This window comes from Pteropus alecto, unplaced genomic scaffold (genome assembly GCF_000325575.1).
Source record: "Pteropus alecto unplaced genomic scaffold, ASM32557v1 scaffold161, whole genome shotgun sequence".
Taxonomy (NCBI): domain Eukaryota; kingdom Metazoa; phylum Chordata; class Mammalia; order Chiroptera; family Pteropodidae; genus Pteropus; species Pteropus alecto.
Window position 1 is genome coordinate 6,970,007 of NW_006432943.1, and position 26,608 is coordinate 6,996,614.

The window sequence follows — 26,608 nt, forward strand, 5'->3', positions numbered from 1 at the left end:
GAGGCCAAAAGTCAGAGCAACAAGGGCTTGAAAATTAATACCAGTATTCTGACTCACAATCAGAAAAGTATTGTTCCCAGGGGCAGACTACAGAACTCAGGCATGACAGCTACAAGTGTCCAGTCCCACTGGGCACCACCTGCACGCAAGCTTCAGGTGCAAGCTCAGGGCACCACCATGATCTACACAGGAGAGGGGCTGAGTGGGGCTCAAACAGGGATCTCAGAGTTTTATTTTTCTGACTACAGTGAGCCATGGAAAAAAAATGAAGAACATTTTTACAAAGTATAAATAAGCATAAAAATTGCCCAAGTAGGCTTTTCAGATGAAATATCAACATTAACATTTTTCTGAGTTCTTTTCTATACAATTTTACACATATAGATTTTTATATAGATGAAACTATATTAAATATTGTCATGTAATATCTTTTTTTTATCTATACTTTTTTTTTTTTTTTACTTTTTACTCAATACTAGTCAGCATTTCCGCATGTCTTCAGGGACTCTTTGTAAACATTGTTTTTAGGGGATGCATATTTCAGCATTGAATAAGAAATGTTGCCAGTTTTCTTATAGCTTGAACATTTACTTGCAATTTGTCCACTTTTATCATTAAAACCATGATAAGAATTTTAAACATTTTTGATTGCAGTTGAACAATGCATGGGGGTTAAGGGTGCCAACCCTCATGAAATCAAAAATCTGCATATAACTTTTGACTTTCCAAACACTTTTATCATTCCTTGGTATCTACAGGAGATTGGTTTCAGGACTCCGCACAGATACCAAAATTTGAGGATGCTCAAGTCCCTTATATAAAACAGCATAGAACAATGTATATAGCCAGACCTCTACATCCTTGACTCTCCAGCTGTGGCTGTAAAACCCAAGGACACAGAGGGTCAACTGAATATTTATTGAAAAAATCCACATATAAATGGACCTGTGCAATTCAAACCCATGTTGTTTAAGGGTCGATTGTATTTCCTAAAAGACAATGTCAAAAAGAGTGCAATTCATATTATTATAGCTTACATTTATTAAGCTAGGTTATGGACACTCCCTCTCACTCTCCTGGCAGCTTTAACCCCTATCTACTCTTTTCCAGTCACCACCCCTTACATTTATTAAGCTCTGAATATACATTAAGCACTATACTAATTATTATAAATATGTAATCTCATTTAAAAATATGAAGTAGGCATTATTATTATCCCCATTTTAAATATGAGGAGCTGAGACTCAGATGTTAAAACAATTACTCACACATGCCATATTCACACTGATGCCAGAGCATAGCTACTACAGACATGAAAAGAAATGTAAAATTCTTAATAGGTATGACAAATTTCTTTCTAGAAAGCTTGTATCAATTTACATCTCTAAAAGCCATTCCTGAGACTATTTCATTTTAACTTTGCCTGCACTAAGATTTTAAAAATAGTAGAACAAGCCTGGCTAATTTGGCTAATGAAAATTGGTATTACATCATAAGGTTGAACATTTAAAAACTCTTTTCTTTTGAACAACAAAAATGTTCAAAATTTACTATACTTATAAGAGCTTTCAGTATGGTACAGAAAAATGATCCTGGATGTATAATAATAATCGAGTATATATTATGTGTAACCAAACAATAATTTGATATATCAATCAGTGAGTTCTTTCCTCACCCACTGTATCCATCTCTCATTGGACCAGGAAGCACAGGCCATCATGTAGTCCCAGAGAAAGTTATCAGAAGCAGACCTCAAAGATACTAAATTCACAGAGCTCAGCACTGGTTAAAAATAGAACGAAAAAAAAGAATGTGCATTGGAGCTAAGACCCAAGCCCTCCACCATCAATACAACCCCACACGCTCCACCTTTGCACTCAAGTCTAGAAAAAAACCCTTCAAGCTAAAGAGGAAGAAGGAGCAGAGAGACCATTTGCTTTGTCCCTGCCCTCCCCTCCCACAGAACAGACTGGAGGCAGTCCAGTGGAGTGGTCAGAATCCAATAATAGAGTCGACTTGGGCTGTGCTTCTTTCCTTAAGAAGAACTGTCTCCAAACTGAGTCCTGTGTCACAGAGCAATAGAGATGGTGGCACATCAGGATGAGCAACAAGAGAGTGTACAGCAGACATTAAGACACAGGACTGCCAGGAAACTGTTACGAACGTTCCACAAAATGCTAACAGAATCAGTACAAGGGCCATGAGTCTATAACATGGGTATTGACTCAGTGCAGGAGGCAGAGAAGGTTCCCAGAGGAGGCTGAGGCATGAACACTGCATGGGAATTGGCTGCAAGAGCCATGCAGGACCTGGATGGGCCAGTTTTGGAATACCCTGTAAGTCATGAAAATGAATATGGATTTTATGCTAAAGCCAATTGGGAAGTGGTTTATGTGTGTTTGTGTGTGTTTTTTTCTATTCTATCTACTGAGGTATCTGTTTTTATTACAGATATAAATGAGAAATTGTTGTGTAAAAGGTAACTAGCAATGAGAGAAGATATTAGAACCACAGCAGAGAACCAACAAGCCAAGAAAACACAGCAGCTTTCATTATGAAACCTTTGCTGGGGAGGGGAGTGGGCTCCTTGCTCTCCTCTCCCTTCCTCCCTTCTATTATGTTGTAGAAGACCTTTCTCTGTTAATAACATCCCATGGTGGAATGTTTCTCAAGGGGCTTATACTAGACTAGTTATATTAAGAATATGAAGAATACTACGACGTAGGTACAGGAAAGCTGTCATGACCAGGAATGGAGATCTTAGGTGTCCCGTGAGACGAAAGAAATAAACATACTAGTGAGTGGCTCGTCTTCCAGGCAATGGCCTAATATGACCCTTTCGCAAATTGTCAGCTTCTAAAATGCCTTTAAAAATGAAAAAAAAGTAGCATTTTGTCAAATCAGTAATACCTAGCAGGTAGCCTCTACTTATTTGTTGAATGAAAGAAAAAAAATTATTGAGGTAATAATATGAGGAAATTAGGAATTCAGAGGCTCACGAAAAGGGTTGCACCACTTGGTTTTCAAAATCTACTTTAGGCCAAGAGGGAAAGGGCACTACCTGGCCATGGGTGCGACAATTTACAACTGCCTTGTCAGTACAATTTGAAATAACGAAGAAAGAGATATCCCCATGATTAGCCAAGTTTATTAATTATACAATTAAACATAATTAAGAGGTGGTAGGAGCCATCTCCAGGCACCGCAAGAGGTGACTATGTGTCCTGGGGAACTGCTATGACACCAGTAACTTCATGCACAGTAAAATCTGTGGGCATATTTTCTGAGAACTAAGCCAATTTGGAGGCAATTCTTGAATTCTTCTTGGTAGGCAGTGACCGTCTGACAAATCTTAATTCATATCTACTGTATCTACACTGTAGGAGCACAGCTGTCAGTGTCCTGAAAATGGCAATATCCTCAGAGAGGTCGACAAACCACAGAGTGAATCCCTCCATAATCCTATTTGCTCCACTTTTTGCCCCCATTCCTCTCCACAGGTGATATTTGGAACAATTTCACAGGATACCTGAGAAGAAGTTTATACAGTTACTAAAATAGGGGAACTGAGTTTCCAATCCACCAATCTAGCAGCCTCGGTAAGGATTAACGTCCCATCCTAAAAGCCCCATCTGTGCAGTAAGGCACTTGTCTCAGACTTTCCTGTCTGTGATCAAAAAAAGGAAGCTAACCTCAAATATGTCTAAATGGTGAGTGTGCAGCCACTAAATGCTTAAAAACAGTGCTATTCTGGAGGCTGTCTCTCCCATCGCTCCTCAGTAAGTAAATCCTTATTTGTCACTACTTCAATTACAGTGAAGAGTCTTTAAATATAAGACTCATTAAGAGTGACAAGAAAAGATGAGAGACCCAGGATACATTTATGTTTAGCCTGTTTCAGATTGCTGGTATAAAATAAGCATGTGGTGGGGTGGGAGGGCAGATGGAGTTCCAGTTGTTTGTCTATATGCCTGCTTGCTAACAAACCCAGAGAATTAGCACTTTAAACAAACAAATTAATGAACACATTACAAGGGAGCCTAGAAACGGAGTATTAGCTTCAGTTGAAATAAATACATTTCTTGTTTTTAAGCAAGCACTGGATTCCATTTGTTTTCTAAATATGCACAGCATGCAGATATGCTAAAAATTTAAATAGATAAAAAATTAATATTTTGACTCAGCAGCTGCAATATCATCTAATATGCCACCCTGCAGCTGTGAGGAAATTACATGTGGTCATCACGGTTTGACTCTTTCTTCAAATCACGAAGGCTCTGCTTCGAGGATCAGTGAAGATTACACACAGTCATGATGAATGGAAGCACAAGGCATTGAAGTGACTTATTTCATATCTTTGGAGCAAAGTCAAAAAAGCTTGAAGATATTAAAGTAAATGTGTTCTCTCGAAGCAATGGCTTTGGATGTTGGTTTTATGGGGCAGCGACTCCTTAGCTGATAAATAATGATCTATAAAGACAAATTTAGACACACAGTGATATTTTTAATAATATCCTGTCAGCCGATTAGGTTTTTAATGCAACCACATTAAATGTGTTTGGAAGCAGTTAAAATAATCGGTACTTGTAGCTGTTCCTCACCAGGAAAAAGAGAAATGATTTTATGCCAAAATTCAGCACCCTTAAAGTGTATATATATATAGAATTTGAATTCTGATGCCACTTTTAAAACTGATTGGGTTCTACTTGTGACAAGTCTAGAAAAAATCCAGAGAAAGAAGCATCTTCTCTTCCCCTTTTGATCATGACTTTGGCCCTAGCCCATCCATGAACTCTTGCAAGTCATGTATTCTTTTTGTACAGGCTCTGAATAAGTAAAAACAAACAAACAAACAAATAAAACAAAACTCTTTTTTTCAGTGTCTGTAGCTATTGTCTGACTCTGAAAAATAATCATTCCCCCCCCCTTAAAAAAATACTATAATAGACTGACCTTTAGGTTATAGGGCAATGATTTCTACCCACTGTTGGTAAATTCATATATGTTTTGAGAAGGCTGCGGTAGGACCCAAAGAGTCAGACAATTTGAAGACAGAAGGGGTGGGAGGAAGTGTCAAATGTAAGAGCAAAGTTCCTTCCTCAGTTTTAGTGCCAGTTCTTGCTGCCAACAAGGAGATATGAGCACCACTCCTGGCCATGTATCTCAGTGCCTTATACCCAGCCTCCCAGTAGTTTATGTTTTACTCTTGGTCTACCTCCAAAAAAGAAGAATGTTCACTTCAATTAACATTCATGGAACATTAGTTGGGTGTGAAGAACGATGGAAGGTACTGTGGGAGACAGAGCATTAAGCGAGGCTCAGACTATTCCTTTGAGATGCTCATGACAACGTCTAATGTCAGAAGAAAGCCGCGCCTAAAATTCAATAGGTGCAAAAGGAGGATCAGAGAATATTTATCCAGAAGAAGTAAGAAGGATTTGAATGTGTATGCTTATTTGATGTTTGCAACTGTTGCTGGCTGAGGACACCCTAGTTAGGAGGGAAGAACAATGTGCATAGGCACACAGGAGCGGGGCGGTGTGGAGTGGGGAAGAACATCCAATAGGGCCAGGGCTTTGGACAGTAACTGTGGAAACAAGGAAGAAATGAGGAAAAAGAGGCATTGAGAAGAAGATACAGGACATTTGAGCGGAAAAGGTAAGAGAGTTTTCTGGGTTTTGTTTTGTTTTGCTTTGCTTTGTTTTTGACTGTGTTGTTGTTTTAATCAGATTATGTTAATCTTCTAAACAAAAAAGAAAGAAAAGATGTAAACTGATCTGAGGAAGATCTGAGTTGAGGAAAAGTGTGGAGAGGACATATGGAAAGGCCATGTGGGCAAGCATCAAAGAGAGTTGTAAATAATATGATTGCCAAGAAACAGAGAAGGTCTTATTGGAACTAGATCAGGTGATAAAGGCTGATGACACAGTGGTCACATGTGTGTCCTCTGAAGTAGCAATGCTCCAAAGCCCATCTCTACTGTTTACTAGCTGTGAAACATTGGGTCAAGTGGTTAATGCCTCCAATCTCAGTCTCTTGGGCTATAAAGTGGAGACACTACTAATTACAGCACCAACCTCATGTTGTTGTAGTCAGGATTAAATTCCATAATGGAGGTGAAGAGCTGGCACATAGTAAGTGCTCAGTAAACATTAGCTATTATTCTTTATCTGTAGTAGGTTGTCTGATCAGAACTGATGTTGATATTGATTATCATGCTTGCATCTAAGTCACTATTTTGCCTATTACATGTAAACCACAGAGATTTACATGTGTGTAAGAAGAGTAGGTAAGTATAGCCTTACCCGTTTTGCTCTCTTTAGTATAGAAAAGGATAGGAGTCTAAATTCAGCTATGTTCTTTAAGCATAGAACTTCAAAGTCCTTCTCTACAGTTCAAGCCCTGGTCTGTGGTTCTTATGTAGGTAACAGCAATCCTGACTCCATTGGGATCCCTGCTAAATTGAAAGCTTATGAATAAAATCCTTCTGCCCTTACCAAAGCTAGGTAAGATAATGTTGAGTAAAAGTCACATGGAGAAGAAAATACAACTTCCTCTTTTTAATTTAGGGAAGCCCAATTTAAGCATAGGTCATATTTCTTTTTTATGAAAGAAAAAGTTTGAAGAAAAAAAGTACCTTCAAATATTCAATCATCCTTCAGCAGATAATGTGGCCTCTTAAATAAAACACAAATTGGAAGAATAAGTTCCAGAGAGCGATTGGATATGCAATTCATAGTTCAAATAATAGAAATAGGGTGACAAGATGAGAAATAAGAAAATAAAGTGTATTGCAAAAGAAGAAGATAAGGAAAATAAACAAGCAATTGTTGTTTTTTTTTTTAAAAGAAGACACAAGAAAATTGAAAAAATATAGAGATGAAATAGCATCAGATGAAATGAAGCAGGAGGTGAAAAAGAAGAGATAAGAACCAAAAAATGGGTCACGCAAAGAAGAAAGATCTTTGATATAATTACTATATGATGCGTTAGAAGGAGATTACAGTAGACATTAGGACCCTAGATTTGAGTCATTCATTCATCCAACAATTCCTGCTATACATCTATGTGTTGGGCGCTGCACTGAGCTTTTATTTCCACTTCCACTGTAAGGTTTCTTGGAATGATCAAATGAGAATATAAGTGAGAAACTGCTTTGAAAATTATAAAATTCCACAAACACACCATTATTGCTATTTATAGTAACATGAAAAACAGACCTAGTCCAGCTAAAGCCTTGAAAGTCGTAATTAACGTACCATGGACCAAGCAATAAATCTATTACCTGCTAGTTACCACCCAGGTCCACCACAGAAAATAGCCAATCAAGTTAAGTTACACAAACACCATGGGATGCTATTTAGTCATTAAAAGTGACAATTATTAGGATTCTTTGAATATTCACCAACATATGGGAATACATAGTGATATGTAAGGGAAAAACAAAGAAATACGTATTTGTTGATACAACTATGAAAAATACATGTATGTATATGTTGAAAAAAATTAAAGTAAATGTAGAGTGATATAAATTATTAAAATATAGTACATTTCTTTAAAGTTTACTAATTTAATAATGTTAATATACAATAGAGCCACATGTACACATGGCAGTCTAAATGCTTTCAGACCAGCCATTTCTTGCTACTTTTCCCTTTTGCAGCAATTCCTCTCCAGGCCACTTTGTCATGCCAGTCTCTGCGAATCCACCTTTTAATCCACCAAACAAAAAATCATTCTTGAGTCCCTGTTGAATATAATCAACTGTATTCGGTATCGTAGAGTACAACAAAATGGTTAAGTATTTAGATTCTGGAATCACAGACACTAGGTTCAAATCTTGGCTTTATCTTCCAACTTTTGTCATTTTGAGCAAGTTACTCAAACTTTCTGTGTTTCAGTTTCTTCATATGTCAAATGCAGATCAAATGAGTACCTATCTTGGAGGATCACTGTTAACATCAAATGACAAAATGCATTCAAAGTGATTAGCAAAGTGCTTGTTACATAATGAGCCCTCAGAACAGTCACCTATTATTAGACACCAAGAAAAGATCACTCACAGAGAACATGAACTAGCCAATGCCAAGTGCTAGGTAAGTGCTAGAAACAATCAGCATACCAGGAATTACTACATGAGAGATGCCAAGAGGAAGCTGGTCCTAGAAGGGAAGGAATATCAACCAGGCCAAGAAGGATGGGTGGAAAGGATTTTGATGATCAAAATAAGGTATTAACTGCTACACGTTTATAGTAGGTGCCTCTTTCCTTCCTTTCAACTTACAGCTGCAAGAGCAGCTACAGCAAGATGTAGGGCAGTGCCAATCCACCTCCCCCACACGTAGAAGCTGTTGTAAAACAGAACTGGTTCTCACCTCTCTGGCTTCAAGCCACTGTGTTTGGAAGCAGAAAGCTGGTACGATGGCTCGTACAGAGCTCTTTCCCAAGTCCATAATTATGTTCAACTTGAATTGGTTTTCTTCATTATTCAGTGTTGCAGTTGTGTCAGCTTATTCCAAAATAAGGATTTGTTGCTCTTTTAATCTGTGCATTTGACTTTTTCGCAACTTTTTTTAAGGGCCCTCTTTCAGAAATAATGATAATAAATGGGGAAAATTATGGAAGGGGCCCTCAAAAGGGTATTGTGGGGTTTTTTTTTAATGATTTGGAAGAAAAATGTTAACAGGTTTTCTAACCAGTCAACAAATGGCTTCACACAGGTTCAAAGAGCAAACACTTCTCAGATTCAACACTGGAGGATAATCACCGATTGCTCTTTGGTGGTCTTTGGCATGCAAGAGAGTGGCAAAACTAAACCTCCTCAGTGATCTCTCTGCTTGCCCATAGAGAGAAGAAGGAAGAAAGGAAGGAAAGGAGGGAAGGAGGGAGTCCACAATCTGAGGACAGGTTCATTATTTCATTTTACCTTTAGGAAGTGCCAACAAATTGTTCAAGATATTATCATCAGTTAGTGCAGGGATTCCCAAAGATTGTTCTGTGAACCACGTGGTTAGCTCTGTGAGAAGCTATAATAAGCAAAGGGGAGGGATCTGCAATTAAGTGTTTGGGAGATCATGTCCAGCCTCCTTATCTTAGAGATTCACAATGTACATCTGTTTATTTAACATTCTGAGAAATCCTGCAATAAAGAAAGTTGCTTAATGTTATTTAACTGAGAGGTTCCCAAATTTATGTAGCCAGGAATCTTTTTGCTTTTGAACCATTACTCAGAAATTATCATGGATTAGAACATGAAAATATTAAAAATAGTAATTTTTTTACTGACATTTATCTTCTTTTGCTTACATCGTGGTACAGATTTATGAAGAAAATGAACCTGCTTTTAAAAAATTCCTGCATAAGCTAACAAACTTTAATCCCCTAGAATTCTGCTAGCCTCACAAATCAGTTGTTTAAAATTTTCCAGTATTCTCCTCTACAATATTACTCTCAAAATTATCTCCTTTCTACACAAGAACTCAAAAGTATAGCCATCACTTTTGGCCATTCCACAAAGCCCAAGGCACTTTTCTTATGTATCTGCACTTTGATATTTCTCACTCAGTTTTCTTGTTAATTCTCACCAACTCTTATAAACAAAAGAAAGGTTTTAGCTGAGAAAAACAAATGGAAAAAGCACCCCAGGCTTTGAAATCTTTGGACAATATTGAGAAGTAGAAAAAATATTAATTTAAAAAATCTATAAAGAAAAAACCTTGCTTTCCATAACACTTAACCATGTCTGCTGCAATCTTATCCACTCCTGCCTCTCGCCCCAGTTCATTTATCTCTGTTGAAAATGTTCGGCCCTGGCCTAAATCTCACAAACTGTATATTTGCTTTGATAGACTTGAAGGGAAAGAATCCCACACGTATGAAATCTCCATATGTGATAACACATTGAGGTTATTGGACCTGTTCCCAGGATATGTTTATTCTTGTCTTCGTGATAGATTAGATGTAATTTTCTTTATTAAACAGCCAAGTGCAATTAAGAGGTCTCTGTTGATGATCTTAAGTACAGCTCAGCCAGAGAATAAATCCTATGAGTAAATCCCACCACCCTGCAAAGCTCACACCTGATAGAGGGAGCAGAGAGGGTCCTTTCCCAGAGCTTCCACTGTGCCAGAACTTCCCAGGAATGATGAAAATACATTCCACTGATGGCACTGCCTGGGGCGGATTATTTTCTGCTTTGTCTATCATCACAAGACTCTTTCTAACACCTTCCTGAGTTTAGATAAAAGTCCTTGAAATGTTCCACAAGGTTGACAATGACCTGACTAAATAACACTTCAGTTAAAAAAAAACAACATTCCAGGACTTTGGGTTTAGGGTAAAATGAAGATAGCAGATGAGCACCTGGTGGCTTCAGTAAGAAACCTGTGTTCACTTAGACCTTCAACCTTCTCCTAGACAGCTGCCCCTGAATGTCCAATGTCACCCCATATTCAACTTGTCTAAATTCAAATATATTACCTTCCTGTCCTGGCCCTTGGTAAAGGGTCCTCCCAGTTCTTGAATTTACTTGACCAGAAATCTGGAAATCATCCCCAACCACCCTCCTCCTAGCCCCCAACTTCTATTGCTTCTACAGTAGTCACCCCTTGTCTGTGATTTTGCTTTCCGTGGTTTCAGTTACCCACAGTCAACCATTATCTGAAAATATTAAATGGAAAAATCCAGAAATAAACAATTTACAAGTTTGAAATTATGTACAGTTCTGAGTAGTGTGATAAAATCTCATGCCATTCCACATCGTCCCACTGGGGATGTAAATCGTCCCTTTGTCCAGTATATCTACGTTGTTTAAGTTACCCGCCACATACGCACTTAATAGCCATCGTGGTTATCAGATTGACTGTTGCAGTGTCACAGTACCTTGTGTCCATTATTTTACTTAATAATAATCCCAAACACAAGAGTAGTGATGCTGGTAATTCAGATATACCAAAGAAAAGCTTTCAGGTGCTTCTTATAAGTGAAAAGGCATATATGCATAGAAAAAAAAAGTATATATAGGATTCGGTACTATCCAAGGTATATATAGGATTCGGTACTATACAAGGCTTCAGGCATCCACTGGGGATCTTTGAATGTATCTCCCACAGATAAAGAGGGGACTACTTTATAAGGTTGAACCATATTAAATTTCTACCATTTGACCATTTGTGCCCACAAAATAGCAATCACATAGGCCAACCTAATATATAATTAATACTTAGGGAAGCCATGTCCCCTTCTCCTTATTCCCTCAGCAATTTTCTCATTAAAGGCCTTCACATCCCATCTGGATTCCTACGACTACCTCCTAAAGGCCTTTCAGCCCCCGTCTTGTCCTCCTGCATACAATCTTCCACAGGTTTTTCTTTTGACAGAGATGTGACCATAACACTCCCCTCATTAAAAATCTTCAAGAGCTCCCACAGCCTTCATAACTAAGTGTGTTCTTCTTGAACAGAATATCCAAAGGCCTTCATGACCTGGCCCTGCTTCCTTCTGTTTCAGGTCTCACTACTCCCATCCTAAGAGCTAGCATTCTACTTAACCCTTTCTTGGTGCCTGAATAGATACTATTCTTTGGCCCATTTTCTGGAAGGCTCTCCCCACCCCAAATCTCCAAAACCCCTCTAATTATAACTCATTTTTCAAAATCAATTACGTTATAAAATACTCCAGAAAGCCTCACTATCCACTCCACACACATACACACCCTCTGGTCTGGGTTAGGGTCCTGTCCCACAGGCTCATCTCATATCTATAGCAATATCATATTCAACATATATCTCCTTCCTTCCTATACTGTATGTTTCTTGAATGCAAGCATCATATCTTATTCATCTTTGCACCCTCATAGCCCACCAGTGCCTGGCATGGAGTGTGTGCTTTATAAATGTTTGATGAAGCACTAAATGAATGCATGCATTAAAAAGAGAGGTGGGAGGTATTTGGAAAGGGCATATATTTATTGAAAAAGTAAACTTCAGGATCAATACACTTCTCTGAAAGATCAACAATTGAAACTACTGGCCACATTTTTCTATACCAAACACTCATACATCAGTCTCTAATAAACAAATGGTTTCTAAGTATCAAACAATGGTTACTTTATTTAAAACCTTTACTTAATATACCTAATTCCCAGGACAGTCGAGGTTTGTCCCTTCCAGCTCATTTTAGTGGGACCTGCTCTTCTAGGGCTAGGGACTTCCAGTGTCATTTAGCCTAATCCCATGGTTCTTTATTCTCATGGTCCCCTATTAGCCTTAAAAAATTAATGCATTTCCTAATAACCTAATTTACTTTCAAACAGGGTACTGGACATTGGAGAGAACAGAGCACATTAAAAATTAAAAATTTCCAATCTTCTTATATAAACATTCATTTTAAAAATTCCCCACAGCATAAAATTTTAAGATCCACATGTAGAATAGTTTGAAAATAGAAAAGCCATCAGAAGATTCTACCTTCTAATTCCTCTCTGTGACCATCATCGCTCCTTGCTCCAGTCCATCTCCCACACAGCTCGCGTATTTCCTGCCCCTTAGTCAAGTCACGGTCCTCTTCAAAACTCTCAGCGTTCAATGCCCACAAAAGTCCATCCAAACTTTTTGGCTTGAAACTTTGGGTTCCCTGTTACCTGGTTCCAAGTTAAATTTTCCAACCATTTCATCTACTATGCCTTAACATAAGCCATGTTCTTCAGCCAGGTTGGACCACTCACTGTCTGTGAATGGCCCACAGGCTCTATCCTCTGTGCCTGTATCCTGGTGGAACCACACCCAGAAAGACCACCTGACCTGTCTAACCTCATCTCAGCTATTCTTCAGGAAGAATTTTAGGTTCTATCTCCTCCGTAATGCCTTCCATATCTTTTACTTATCCCTCCTCTGAACCCCTAAAACACTTATGGCCCTTTGGTGTTATTATCCACAAATTGCTTCGTACTGTTTGTTAATTGCACTATGTCTGGTTCATCTCCTTAAGTAGTCTGGAGATTCTCTGTGTCCTTCCAACAACAACTCAGTGCCCTGTGCTCAGTAAATAGCCACTAAAGTGCTTTAACCTTTAACCAGAAGCCTCTTAATTCTCATGACAGCTGCTTCTTCATACCCCAAAGAATCACTAGCTGACCTCAAGCTTATAAACTCTAGTAACAGTCAGGCTCTGCCATCCCCAGATTCCTCTTCAAGGGTAGGCACTAATGCCTCCCATTTTCCCACTTCCCAAGTCAGTCATGACTACAACTAGCACTACTGGCAATAGGTTCTCACTCTATAGGTGGTGGAGTACCTCAGTAGTGTCAAGCCTAGATTTTCTGAGCTTCTATTTTTCATGCCCCTAAAATGTCTGCAGTCTCTGCAATTCATTTTTGCCCTGAATTTCAGCAATTTTTGACTGCAGCTCTGATTTTGACAGTTCAGTCTTCCTAGGGTATAGACTTTGGACCTAATATCTAGTCTTTAGCTAAGATCATGTGCAAAACAGAAGGTTTACCCAAGACCATGGCACCACTAGCTACATTTAGAGCACTGCCTTCGATTTGCTAAGCCCCTACCCACCAATTAACAACTGAAATATCAGTACCGTCCCAGACCGAATGTGCCTATTCATACTATGATCTAGACACTTGACCACAACTCTTCCCTATCCAGGGACAAGCCCTACAGCCAGGTTAAGTGCTCTAGCATGCATCCAACCAGATCCTACTATGCTCGCCTTCTCCCTTTCCTAGTGGCATTCCAAAATGATTCCCAGGGAAGCCCTTCAGTGCTGTGATGACAGCTACTACAAGAAAATCCCTTCGAGGTCCTTCTAAATTGGGAAAAGTGGGTAAAGAAAAGTACAATAACCCATTAGCCTCTAAATTCCTCTTTCTAGACTGTAACTTCTTTGAGGACAGCAGCTTTACCTTACTCAGCTATGTGTGTGTGTGTGTGTGTGTGTGTGTGTGTGTATTCTGAGCATCTGACCATTAGTAGACACCCAAAGATATTTACAGTATAAATGGCAGGATGACCACAAACACTGTATGTTTCCTTCATCATTATCCAAATTCCATGCTGCTTTCGTAATTCGTTTCTTTCTGAGATCTGAGTTCTAAAATAAGAAGGAAAACATCCCAATTCTTGAGGCAGCTGATCTATTTTGGGGTTAATTTCTCTAAATTTTTGTACCCGGGGTTGAAGGCAAAGGTTCTCCACAGCAAGAAGCAGGAGATACTGCAGACAAGAGGAAGACAGTCTTCAGAACAATGTATTGTTTTGAAAATATATTTTACTGTCTTAAGCTAAAGTATGCCACATGCATATGAGGTAGTATTACCAATCCTCAGTAATAGGAGGTCCTAAGATTTTTTAGAAATTGCAAAAGTGTTATTAGAAGATGCCATTAGGGGCGTGGCTCCATAGTGTAGTGGTTAGCATGTCTACTTTACACTCAGAAAGTCCTGGGTTCGCACCCCAGGTGCAGCCACAGACCATACCCCTGGTACACCAGGACCCCCGAGTACACTGGGGGCACCAGGCCCCAGGTGCATGCTGCGAGCGTGTGGGAGAAGATGCCCCCGCCTTCAGAGATCTAGTTTTTAAGGGGAAATAGCAACACCCATAGGTCAGGGGTAGAATTGAGGGGGAAGGGGAATTAAAGAGGGGGAAAAAAGAAGAAGATTCCATTAGAACCCATTAACATTTGCTAAATATCTGATAGAAAGCAGTGGAGTGAGTTCCGAGATATGAAACCATGTCTCCCCCCAAAAAGAGCTCTTAATCTACTGACGAAGGACAGGTACGAGAGCCTTCTTAAACCCGACATGAAGAACCCCAGTTTTTGGCCAGTGGTTCTGAGACTGACAGAGGTCTCACTCACCGGCACAGTACCCCATGAGGTTGAGGAACTGCTCTTCTTTACAGCTGGTCCTGCAGTTCCCACCAGTAAGAGTGACGTGAGAGTGACAGGAGATGCAGTCAGATTCCGATGGGCCATGGCACTGCTTGCAGGTGGGGTGACATTCTAGGGGGAAAAACAGGGACCGGGATTGGAATTAGCAGCACGGCATGTAAATACATGAATTGTTTAATGCACTCCACAGGTTGCATTAAGAGCAGAACTCAAACACTACTCATCTTTTGAAGATTCCTGAGCAAGCTTGGCACACCCGGACCAAGAGAATGCATTTTTAGTGTCAATTAAAATGCCATCTGTGAACAGAATATGGAATCTCGAACCATAAAAACTAGAGTGATTGGCTGCATACTCCAGAGGGGCCAGCATGACTATCCCCAACTATATAAATCAGGACATTCAGATCAAAGAGACAAAGGAGAAAAATGAGTGGTAAGACTCCCACTCCCTAAAATACCATAATTTAAAGAGAGCAAGGCAGGGAGAAGAGGGAGACATTTGCTTCTCAGAAATTTCTGGCAGGCAAAGGTGAATACTACACAGCAAGTAATACTAAACCTTCTCATTAGAGTCAGATGCCACAACTTAGATTCCTGTTTTAATAAAATACAGAAAAGGTCCTCTTTCTGGAGGTTATCAGGAGTTGTATTTGAAGTTCAATTCCTTAGACAAAATTATGACAAAGCTATGTTTTCCCCAGAAAAATCACCAAATTAACAAGAGGTACTACACTGGGTGGGAAAAAAGTGAGTCTCAGTAGGTGTAGGTAATAAAGATAAGAATGGCATAGAATACAGGCAGGTTGCAGCTGCAGCTGCGTCTGTGCTGCCAAGGCAGAAGCACGCGGATGGGAGGAGATTTAGGGATTTTTCTGCCAAGGATGAGGACATCTAAGCATGTCTGATTCCAATTGGAGGGGAGGTGGGGGACAGGAGCTAGGTACAACTTGCTGGAACTGATGACAAAAAATTCCCTTCTGGCACAGAGCTGAGGGAAAACAAATGCACAGATTTCCAGTAGTAGACTGCTTCCCACTTCTGGCAAGAGGCCAAGAAAAGATAAGGAGTTATGAAAAGGAAAAAAAAAAAAAAAGGCAAGCAAGAAAATGAACTGCTGATTAGAAGGTTAGCATTAACTATCACCCCTTCTACATTCCTGAGGCTCTTAACTTTGAAAACGCCCGTCCAAAAGATACCGGCGTTCTCAGGATGATTTCTACCTCTCGGTTTTCCCTCCCTACCGGAATACGTCCAACGCTCTGGTTGCCCTGCCACTTGTGGCACCAGCCATTTGCTGGCTGCAAGCGGGCAGGGACGGAGACAGAAGGGTTGGTGCTACTCAGACTTTATGCCCCAAAACAATTTTACACACACAAAAACCAACGGGGCTACAGTGAAAGCACATTAGGACAGGCAACAGTTTTCAAGGGCAATTTCAATGACAAAGAAACCAAGAATACTTCCCTCTGAGCTTGATAGCATGTTTAAAGAAAAGCAACCCATCAGGGGCCAAGAGAGATTACAAAGGTACCTGGAAAAAGAAAATTCCAGAAGAAATATCATACTGATCTTCAATCATCTAAATCTATGTTCATGGTAAATTTCCTATTTGGAGCATGAGGCTAGATGAATTTAACAAGTATTAATTTATTTTAAAAATATTTTATAAATTTACTGCATGTTTTCTGACTCTAGAAATACATGTAATACAATTTAATAACATTGGTTTTTTTCCTTTAAGCTGGCCTCAACAGTCTATTTTTAGGAATAGAATAGTAATCATGATAAAGTGTGTTTTGTCTTTTTTTTCCTGTAGATACAAGAAAACACGGTGCTACAATAAGGTGCTTAAATTTTAGTATTTTGTCAATTCCAATAAAATGCTGCACTAATATCAACTAGCAATTTCTAGAATCTCTGTCACCAAAATATAAAAGTGCTCTTAAAAACATATTGAACTCAGCTGTCAAAGAAAAAAATTAATACCTCCCTCTCCTTTTGTTTTATTAGGCTGCAGCCAGGGAGGGTGGGACTGAGAACTGCAGAGGTCACACCAAATGCCTGATCGCACACAAATGCATTAGAATCTGCAGCAGTTTGTCTCCATGATGATGGCCAACAAATTCACCCCTCACTGTATGCTGAGGGTAAAGCCAATTTTAATTTTTCTCTCCTTCTATGCTTCCTTATTAGAGAACAGAATTTCTCTTGTTCCCTTTACTCCTACAAGTTCAAGACAATGATTTACAGCCCAGCCCAAGTCTCCTGTTATGACAAGGTTTCTAATTACAGTGTCTGGCTGCATTATGAAGACAAAACCTGGACATTTTACATACTCACCTGTACAGCTGCCTTCTTGGTTAAAGTGTCCATCTGGGCACTGAGAGAGGCACTGGCCATCTAACAGGACATGGGAATGCCGGCAGGCTGTGCAGTTATGAGGGCTCTTCCCTGCACACCTGAAACAGGACTGGTGGCAAGCTGGAAGAAGGATGAAGCAGAGGAGACAGTCAGGAAAGCCACCATACGACAAGCACAGTAGCCCCGTCTCTTCAGTTAACGTTCCCGGGTTGGAACACGTTCTGCACTTTCTCTTCATTTTCCCAAGGACATATCTCACATACTTCTTTCTAAAGGCCAGGTCCCGCAAAGCAAGCATCTGTGGCACACAGATTAAGAAGGCATAAATGCCACAACACAGAAATAACCATTTATAGCTTCATACATTTCTCTCTTCCCAAGTTCTCATTCTCAGAGAATGTCGAATAAAGAATAGGAAGCCATAAAACAGGTTTTCTTCCCCCAGGACGGCTCCTCCACCGTCACTAAGCAATGTGCTGCTTATCAGGCTGCTCAAATTAGAGAGAAAGGTGATGAAAGCTTTACTTATTGATTCCACAAAGGTTTATATGGTGCCTGCTTTCTGATGGAGGCTGGACATACCCAAGTAAGAAGAACTGTCCCAAATTTTGAGCTGCTAAAACTAGCTGCATCAATAGACTCACAAGCAAGTAATTGGAATACGATGAATGGGAGATAGAGTATAGCACAGAAAATAAGAGCATCTCATTGTAACTCTATGTGACCTTGATTAAAGTATGTAATTTCTCAAGGCTCCTACTTCCTTGTGTATAAAATGAGAATAAAAACTATATATACTGCATGGGGTGCTGTGGACACTAATTGGGTTGATACATGTGAAGTTCTTAGGATAATGCTAAACACATAGTAAGAGTTTAATAAACCTTAGTTATAATTATATTACCATTAAATGGTATGCTACAAGGACCTGTAAGTATAAAAAGAAATGTGGAAGCAAAGAGAAAGAAAACACCTCTGCTTGCCTACATCTGACTTTTAAGAGTAAAGAAGATATGTGCATCATTTTCCAAGGGTGGCCAGTGTATTTATCATGCTTTTTTATTTTCTGTTTCTGATGCTTTGACATCATGGGCCTTGGTGATCCTGGAGAGACTGCCCCTTCCAGGGCTAGCCAGTTTCTAGAGATGGGAAATGACTAGCCTTTGAGTATGCCTTCGAGTGCTAACGAACCAGTTCAGAGTCCATACACCATCACCTTCTCTACAGGCTGTACACTCAGGACCACTATCACTTAATCACTCTAGTGCCAGGTATCTGGCAACTAGAAACAGCCACTATATCCTAGAGCCCACTGAAGTTATTCAAACTGGCCAATCCTGAGCCTGTTTACCCTGCCTCACTTGTTCTTTCCCATGAGAACACAAACAAAGGCTCTTGTCCACGTTGTCCCCTCGCTCCCTCCTGTGTTGCCTCTCCGCAGACTGATGTGCCTCTTCTTCTTGGGAACTGTGACTAACGAACTATCTTTTCAATAGCACTTATCTCCTAATCTGTTGGCCTCACCATACCTGAATAATAATACGACCTACATCATGAAACAGCCTGATATTTACCTCCAATCATTCGTTCATTCATTATTAAATGTCAAAGAAATCTAGGTGCTAGGGTACCAATAGTGAGTAAGACAAAGATCTGGTTCTTACCCACGTGGATGACCCCATGCATTTTGGGCAACCTTCTGTGCAATGGACAAGATCCACCAGCTGTAGGGACACCACCTGCAGTCTCCTCTTTGCCTCCCCTGCCACCTCAACCAAACACCCAGAAGACTTACAGAGCAGCAGCTTGGAAGAACTAGATGTGATTTGACACCACTGAGGTACCCATTTCCACCAACCCCCAATAAAAATGTAACATACATCTTTGGTATACGCGGGGCTGACAGAAGTCAGAAGTCTGATCCAGCAGTACCATTTGTTACAGCATTAAACTATTGGTACTTGGCTGGTATGTGGCAGCTGTCCTAAGTCTTCTAGTGCTCTCCTGCAGCATGGCCCTATCCTGACACCCTGCCTCTTCCATAAACCTAAAGGTTTAACACCTGTAACAAGGACTCCCCAGGATCTTGTTCCTGTCCTAAGGCCAGTGCCCATTCTGACTGGGCAGTATTCTTGCCCTATTGGTTGATAAATACTTTAACTATCATCTTTGAATATACTGTAGAGCTTTATATCTAGTCAACAGTATTTATTACTATATGAAAAACAGAGCTAGAGCCCCAATTTTTAAAATAATTTTTTTTCCTAGATGGCTCTGTTAGCACAAGTCACAGGAATTTTTTCCCAAGTATTTTCAGAATCACTGTGAAAATATTTCCTCTTTAAAAAACAAATAGATAAACTGATATTTAAGTAAATATTATCAAAGAAGGGTACACATTCGCCCATTATTTAAGACATGTTTAACACAAAATGAAACAGCACGTAGTGGAAAGTAAAGTAGTAGTATTTAAAACCCCAGCTAAATTATATTGTCAACACAAAGCTTTCCAGGATGATTTGGGTAAGCAACTAGAAGCAATACAATATTTTCTACTTAAATATACCTACGATAATACCAATATGTTTATATTAGTCTTTACAAGACTGCTAAAATCCCTAGCTCTTCCTGTTACACCTTCCTAATAAACAGGAAATCAAAGCATATCATTGCAGAATTAAAAACTAGAAAAAGATGAATTAATGCATTACAGCATATTTTATTTCATTTCATTCGGTTGTAAAGTCAATGTGATAACCTGGACCAATGTGAAAAAAAAATTACTGAATTATATAAGGAAAGCAAACAGGACAAACGCCTTGAAAGGCTGATGGGCCAAGATTTCTAGGACAAAGTCCTTTTGCCACCCACCAGATTTTAGAAATAAGCCTCAGTGAACATCACCATGGCAAACTTCAGAATTGCCTTCACTGGAAATGTTTAAGAACCAAGCAGATAAAGAGCTGGTTAGTTGCCATGTGGCACTGAGGGGAAAAGATAAACTGGGTGACCATTCTCTCGAAGTACTTTTTTCTCTATAATGCTCAGTTTCTGTAAGTGCAGTCATTTGCATCTGCATCTTTAAAATGATCTTATAAAACTCCAATTCTGTGCTGGTTGTGGAAATGTCTACACTATCTCAGCGACTTTTATGAGCTTTATCATTCTGTGGAAGCTGATTTCATAGCAAGAGTTCTAGATTGAAGTCTAAGATCCTTCAAGGAAGACTAACTCCATTACAGGGCATATATAGAAGAGATTTGAAAGATGTTCTATGAATAATTTGTCCACGTAGTACTATATTTCTAGAGAGTGGCTTTCCAGTTGACGGCTAAGTATATTTCTGAAGAAGCAAAACTGAGCTGCTTAAGCACTAAGTATCGACACTAAAAGTGTCCTTAGATGGTTGTAAAGTCCAGTTGGCCTGGATAAATTTACCTAAATTTATCTAAAACAATTAAAACATATCAATTTTTGATCATTCTCTTTTCTATTTAAATTTCAGACAATGAACACTACTTCTTTTTTCTATTTATTGACATAAAGAGTGGTCTAGCATCCCTACTTTTATATTATATAAAATTTTCTGGCTTTTCATGTCAAAACACTTTTGGAGGTAGGCTTCTTTCAAATTATGATGTAAATATAAAAATCCTCTAAGATATACAGTAGGAGTATACTGTTATAAGGGATGAAAATTGAAATGAATGAGGTCAAATAAAATCGATCTCTCCCTTTCCCTCACCCTCCTTTTTCTTCTTTTTTCTTTTTTAAATGAATATGATTTAACCTATTCCTCCCCCCGCCCCCCACACGCACTAGATTGGGAATGCTTTAAGAGTAAAAATTACATCTTTTCCATCTCTGTGAACCCCTTAGCATCTATTGTAATCCCTGCCCCCATCATGTCGTAAATTCTCAATAAATGAATTCCTGCGGACTGGATGGGTGGGTAGGTAAGCGATTTGGCAGGCGGATGGGCAGATGAAAACACTGGCAGCATACTCTTCTAATTCTTTTATCTCTTTGATCATTTCTTTTTAGCCTTTCTCTGTTTATGTCATGGGAATTGGAGCTTCCTAAAATTGCTGCCTTTTTTCTTCTCATTCTTGGGCAAACTTATGGCTTACATGCTGGGGGGAGGTGTCCCAATTTATGTATATATCTCTGACTTTCACTCTGAACTCCAATCACATAGATCTAACTGCCTAGGGGATATCTCCACATGGCGTTTCATCGGTATATCATACTCCTCATTTCTAAATACTACTCACTACCATTTCCAAGCTCAGTCCATATCTACTTAGTGTAAATTATGACATCACACTCCTTCTATCCAAAACTTTACTCATTATCTACCCCCAATCCTACATTGTACCCCTACTTGGACTTTCTCGTGCATTTACTGTCGTGCTTGGTAGCCCTGCCATTCACCAAGTCTCTCATGCTGAGAACCTTAGATCTATTTATCCATCACCACAACACATCCAAAATATATTGATTTTTACTTCTTAAATCTCTGTTACTTCTATCTCAACTTAACCATCTCCCTGACCCCTTAGTGTAGGCCTTCAGCATTATTCACGATGTGGATTAGTGCAGTTATTTCCTAACCAGTCCCACTCTATTTATCTCCATTTAGCTGCCATACAACCACTAGACAGATCTTTATAAAATGCTAATTAACATGGAAGCAACCAAAGTTTACTACAATAGATGATTGGATAAAAAAGTTACGGTACATATGTACAATGGAATATTACTCAGCTATAAGAAGAGATGAAATAGAGCCATTTGCAACGACATAGATGGACCTTGAGATACTCATGCTAAGCAAAATAAGCCAGACAGAAAAAGTTGAAAACCACATGATATCACTTATATGTGGGATATAAACCTAAAAGCAACAAATAAAGAGGACAAACAGGCAGAGACTTATGGACATGGACTATAGACTAGTGGTTACCAGAAGGTAAGGGGGAGAAGGGAGGGAGAGGTAGATGGGGTAAAAAGGGTCAAATATGTGGTGACAGAAAGAAATCTAACTATGCAATGTATATATATGCCTTACTGTTGAATTGTACACCTGAAATTTACTGAATTTTGTTAACCAATGTCACCATAATAAAAAAAATAAGAATAAATAAGAATAAAGGAGAAGAAAATGCTAATTGACCAAATTATTCCCTATTTGAGATCTTTTAATGGTTCTCCAATTCCAATAATGTCAACTCTAAAATCCTTAGCACAGCACATAAAGCACTTTATGACATGACTCACCCATGTCTCCAGTATCATTCCCCATGATTTACCACTTTGGAACTTACACTGCAGGAATACCAAATACACTGTACTTCTCCCAATATGCCAGGCCTTTGCATTTGCTGTTTGCTTGGCCTAGAATGCCCCTTCCCACCTTCTTCCCTGGTGAACAATTATTAATTCTTCAACAGCCTGAGATGTAAAGTCTTCCCTCTGCAAATCTTTTCTCATATACTCTCCTACAGAGAGTCAGTCTCCTTTATTTGAGTTCTTTCTGTGTATTGTGCCTATTGACATTCCAGCATGTATCATGTTCTTTTAATTACTTGTTTAAATGTCAGTCTCCCCTACTTGATCATGCTTTCCTTAAGGCATGGTCTGTATCTTTTTCATCTTTCTATCTCCAAAGCCTAGCACACTCATGCTATAAAAGCAAGAAGTAGAATGTGAAGAATATTGAATATTACCAGAAGGCATGCATTTATATAGCTTATGTCAGCACTCTAAAGACTACATTAAAGAATGTTGCTTAATATAGAAGACATATCTTTTATTCAATTAATGCAAGGGAATCCCAACTTCATAAATTGTAACATACTCTTAAGCTGAGCAGGCAGGCTCTTGCCCATTTATTTCTTTAATTAAAACTCTTTGCCTTAAGGCCTTTGGTAAATCTTAGCAACAACTAAATAGATCAAAATACTCACAATATACTTTATTTCTTCCATTTCACCTGGAGAAAGTTAATTAATTGACCAAAATAATTGGTGACTTTTTTACTAAAAAAAAAATTGGTGTTCCTATCCAAGATGGTGACATAGAAGGCCCTTGAGCTCACTTCCTCCCATGGACACATCAATCTACAGCTATACATGGCACAATTCTCTTTGAAAGAAATCCAGAAACTAGCTGAGCAACAGGCAAAGGAGAAAAAACCCTTATCAAACAGTAGGAAAGGCTGAGGCAGTCTCGCCATAAACCCAGAATAGCAACATGCATTTAGGACTCCCAGTTCTTCCCTGAGGAGCAAAGGGTCTGAACTCAACATATACTGCCCCAACCTTGAAGACTTCCACCAGAGGGTCCCCAAAACTCTAGCTCTGAAAGCCAACAGGGCTTGTGCCCACAAGATCCATAAGACTATAGTAAACAAAGAAACAGTTCTCAACAGCCTGCAAAACTTGTGGTGGTCATTCCCTCAAGGCTCAAGGCAGAGGCAGCAGTCAGACATGCCCATCTCCCAGTCTTTTCCCTGAAAGAGACATATTTGCATATCTTAAAAGCTACAGCCTAAAGGTTGGGCTTCTAATTTAATAACACTGTGTGTGATCCTCTTCTGAGACCCGGGAGGCTCACAGACACCTTAATCACACTCTCAAGACCTGTGGAAAGAGCTTGTGCACACGTCTGATGCCTGGAGTTTACAGCTTCCACCAAGGGAGGACACACCTTTGATAGGGTGGCTCTGGTGGCCAGTGTGGCTTCAGGTGGTGGGTTCAACAGGACTGCAGCAAACCGACGAACAGCTCTTAAAGGGCTATTCTCCCAGGGCTCAGTGTAGAGGGAGGGACAGAAACAGCCATCTCTCAGTGTTCCTCCCAAAGAGGTATTTTTACATACTTTAAAAGTTGCTGCCTGAAGATCAGGCTTTCAATCAGCCTGCATCTAGGTTCCACCTGAGATCCTCCCCTTTGGGGCACTGACAGGTCTTGGCACACCCTCACCTACTGGGAGCCATGAAGAACAAAAAAGCTGCTTGGGCAATCACAAAGGTTTCAGAGACAACTAAGAGCGACGGCAGCTGAATGATAAGGTTCAGAGAAAGATAGTGATTATGGGGTGGACAAGGTATGGGGAAAATAGGTGAAGGGGGTCAAAAAGTATAAACTTCCAGTTATCAGATAAATAAGTCCTAAGGATGTAATGTACAGCACGGTGACTACAGTTAACAATACTGTGTCGTATCTTTGAAAGTTGCTAAGAGAGTAAATCTTAAAAGTTCTTATTATACACACCAAAAAAAAAATAATAATTCTGTGTGGTGGTCAATGTTAACTAAACTTATTGTGGCAATCATTTCTCAATACATACATATTATCAAATCATGTTATATACCTTAAATGAATACATTATTTATCAATTATAGCTCAATAAAACTGGAAGAAATTATTAAAACTGATATCAAATGTATAAATTTTGTGCCGTGTACCGCCCCCGCCCCCCGCCCCCACAAGTAAGACCTAGCTTAAGGAGGAAACACTATCTTCAAGACATAAAAAGAAGGCTTGGACAAATTTAGTTGCTAAAATTTCCCTGATGTTTACCTTATTCTAAGTATAACGAAAAGGCCGCTGTCGTAGGGATGGGAGACCACTGTGATGTTTGTTACCTCTGCATTCTTTTTTTAAAGCAGAGTTTCCACTGACACAGTTCATTTAAAAATATGTAAGTAAAATACTTTATTGTAGTACAGAGTTCATTTTTAAAATAAAACTTGCAATTTCCTCAAAATTATAACATCTTGAACCTCTTGCTGAACTATGTGGGAATTGAACAAATCCATCATTAATTTGCCACAGAATCGGGGCAATTACATGGCTAAACTAATCATCCTGACTGTGTTTATATCCCTTCCTGGTCGCCACTGCCAAATTGTTGGCATGGTGATTGAACTGCATCATTAATTGAGATGGCCTGGCCTGAAATTAAATTGTAAAGCTCTAGTGTAACATTAAGAACAAGGCATCTGCGCTTGAAAAGAAGAAAATTTTTCCTATGCCACTATGTATTAGATCCCAGATCCTCCGTTGCTAAATTATTCTTAGTTGGTTGTTTCTAAGCCTCACTTTTTTCATCTATAAAATGGGAGCAAATGTAAACGCCAAATAAAATACTTGGTTGTAAGGAATTTATAAACTATAAGGTGATATATATATGTGTGTGTACGTAGTATACATAAATAATTGTAAGAATCTATGTCAAAAGATTAAAAGAGGTTATCTCAAGATAGAAAAGTCGTAAGTAGGATTTACAGATAAAATAAAGAACATCAAGTTAAATTTGAATTTCATTTAAACAATGAACAATATTTTAGAATATCTCAGGCAATATCAGGAACAAACTTATAGAGAAAATTCATTTTTATTTGCAAAATATTTTTATTGCCTAATTCTGTATTTTTATTTGCTAAATCTGAGTAACCTAGTAATAGATTTTTTTAATCTATATATTTTTAAGTTTCTGTAAAATATCTAATGCATGCAATGATAAGAAATAAACATTGGAATTTTTTTTATAAACTGTTTTAGTTCAAAAGAAGCATAACAGTGATAAAGTGATGTGCTTATCCTTCTTTAATAAGAGGCTTTCCTTACTTACACTACGGTTCATGGACCAGGGGCAGCAGCTTCATCTAGGAGCACGTTAGAGATATTCACACTCAGACCCCACCCCAGACCTGCTATTTCTGAGTGCACATCTTAACAAGATGCCCATGAGAAGCTCTGCTCTAGAGACTGCAACTAAAAGTTAAACATTCTAAATAGCTGAATCCTTTAAAAGAAAGAAAAGATCCCAAAAAAGAGTGGGAGGAGAATCTGAGACAGAGTTGAGCAACCTGCTCTGATGCTAGGAACATCAGTAGGAAAGATGGGAGGCCTCCCAGTGACGGGAGCTCCAGGCCCTTCGCACTGTCTGTGCACTCTGGGCTGCCATGTGCACTGGGCTGCACACTCACTAAATGACTCCTGGGTGGCACCAGTCAGATAAATGCCCATGAACATGTGCCCTTGGAGTTGTGCAGCAGCACAGCCCACCCAGCTCTACCCTAGAGACCTCACCTAGGCCCACAGGAACTCAGAGAGGCATGGAAAGCTAGTGCGAGAAGATGGATGAAAAAGTAAGGGATGGTTTTTTGATATTGTTTTGGAGGGCTTTGGTTTTTATTAATTTGTAATTTATTTTGTATTATTTGGGCAAGGGAGCCAATGGGTGTTTCTTGGATTTTGTTGTCTTTTTTTTTTTTTTAACTTGAATCTGTCAATGCTAGCAAACAATCAGTTAAACAAGGTGAGAGCAACTCT

The 26,608-nt window shown here is 39.1% G+C and overlaps 1 protein-coding gene across 1 annotated transcript in view; it reads right to left on the reverse strand.

Moving 5' to 3' along the window:
- Positions 1-26,608, reverse strand: part of FRAS1 (Fraser extracellular matrix complex subunit 1) — a 414,255-nt gene that overhangs the window by 163,312 nt on the left and 224,335 nt on the right. The window contains 2 exon segments of the mRNA XM_025043815.1: positions 14,869-15,012; positions 17,244-17,384. Coding sequence (XP_024899583.1) covers positions 14,869-15,012; positions 17,244-17,384 — 285 coding nt within the window.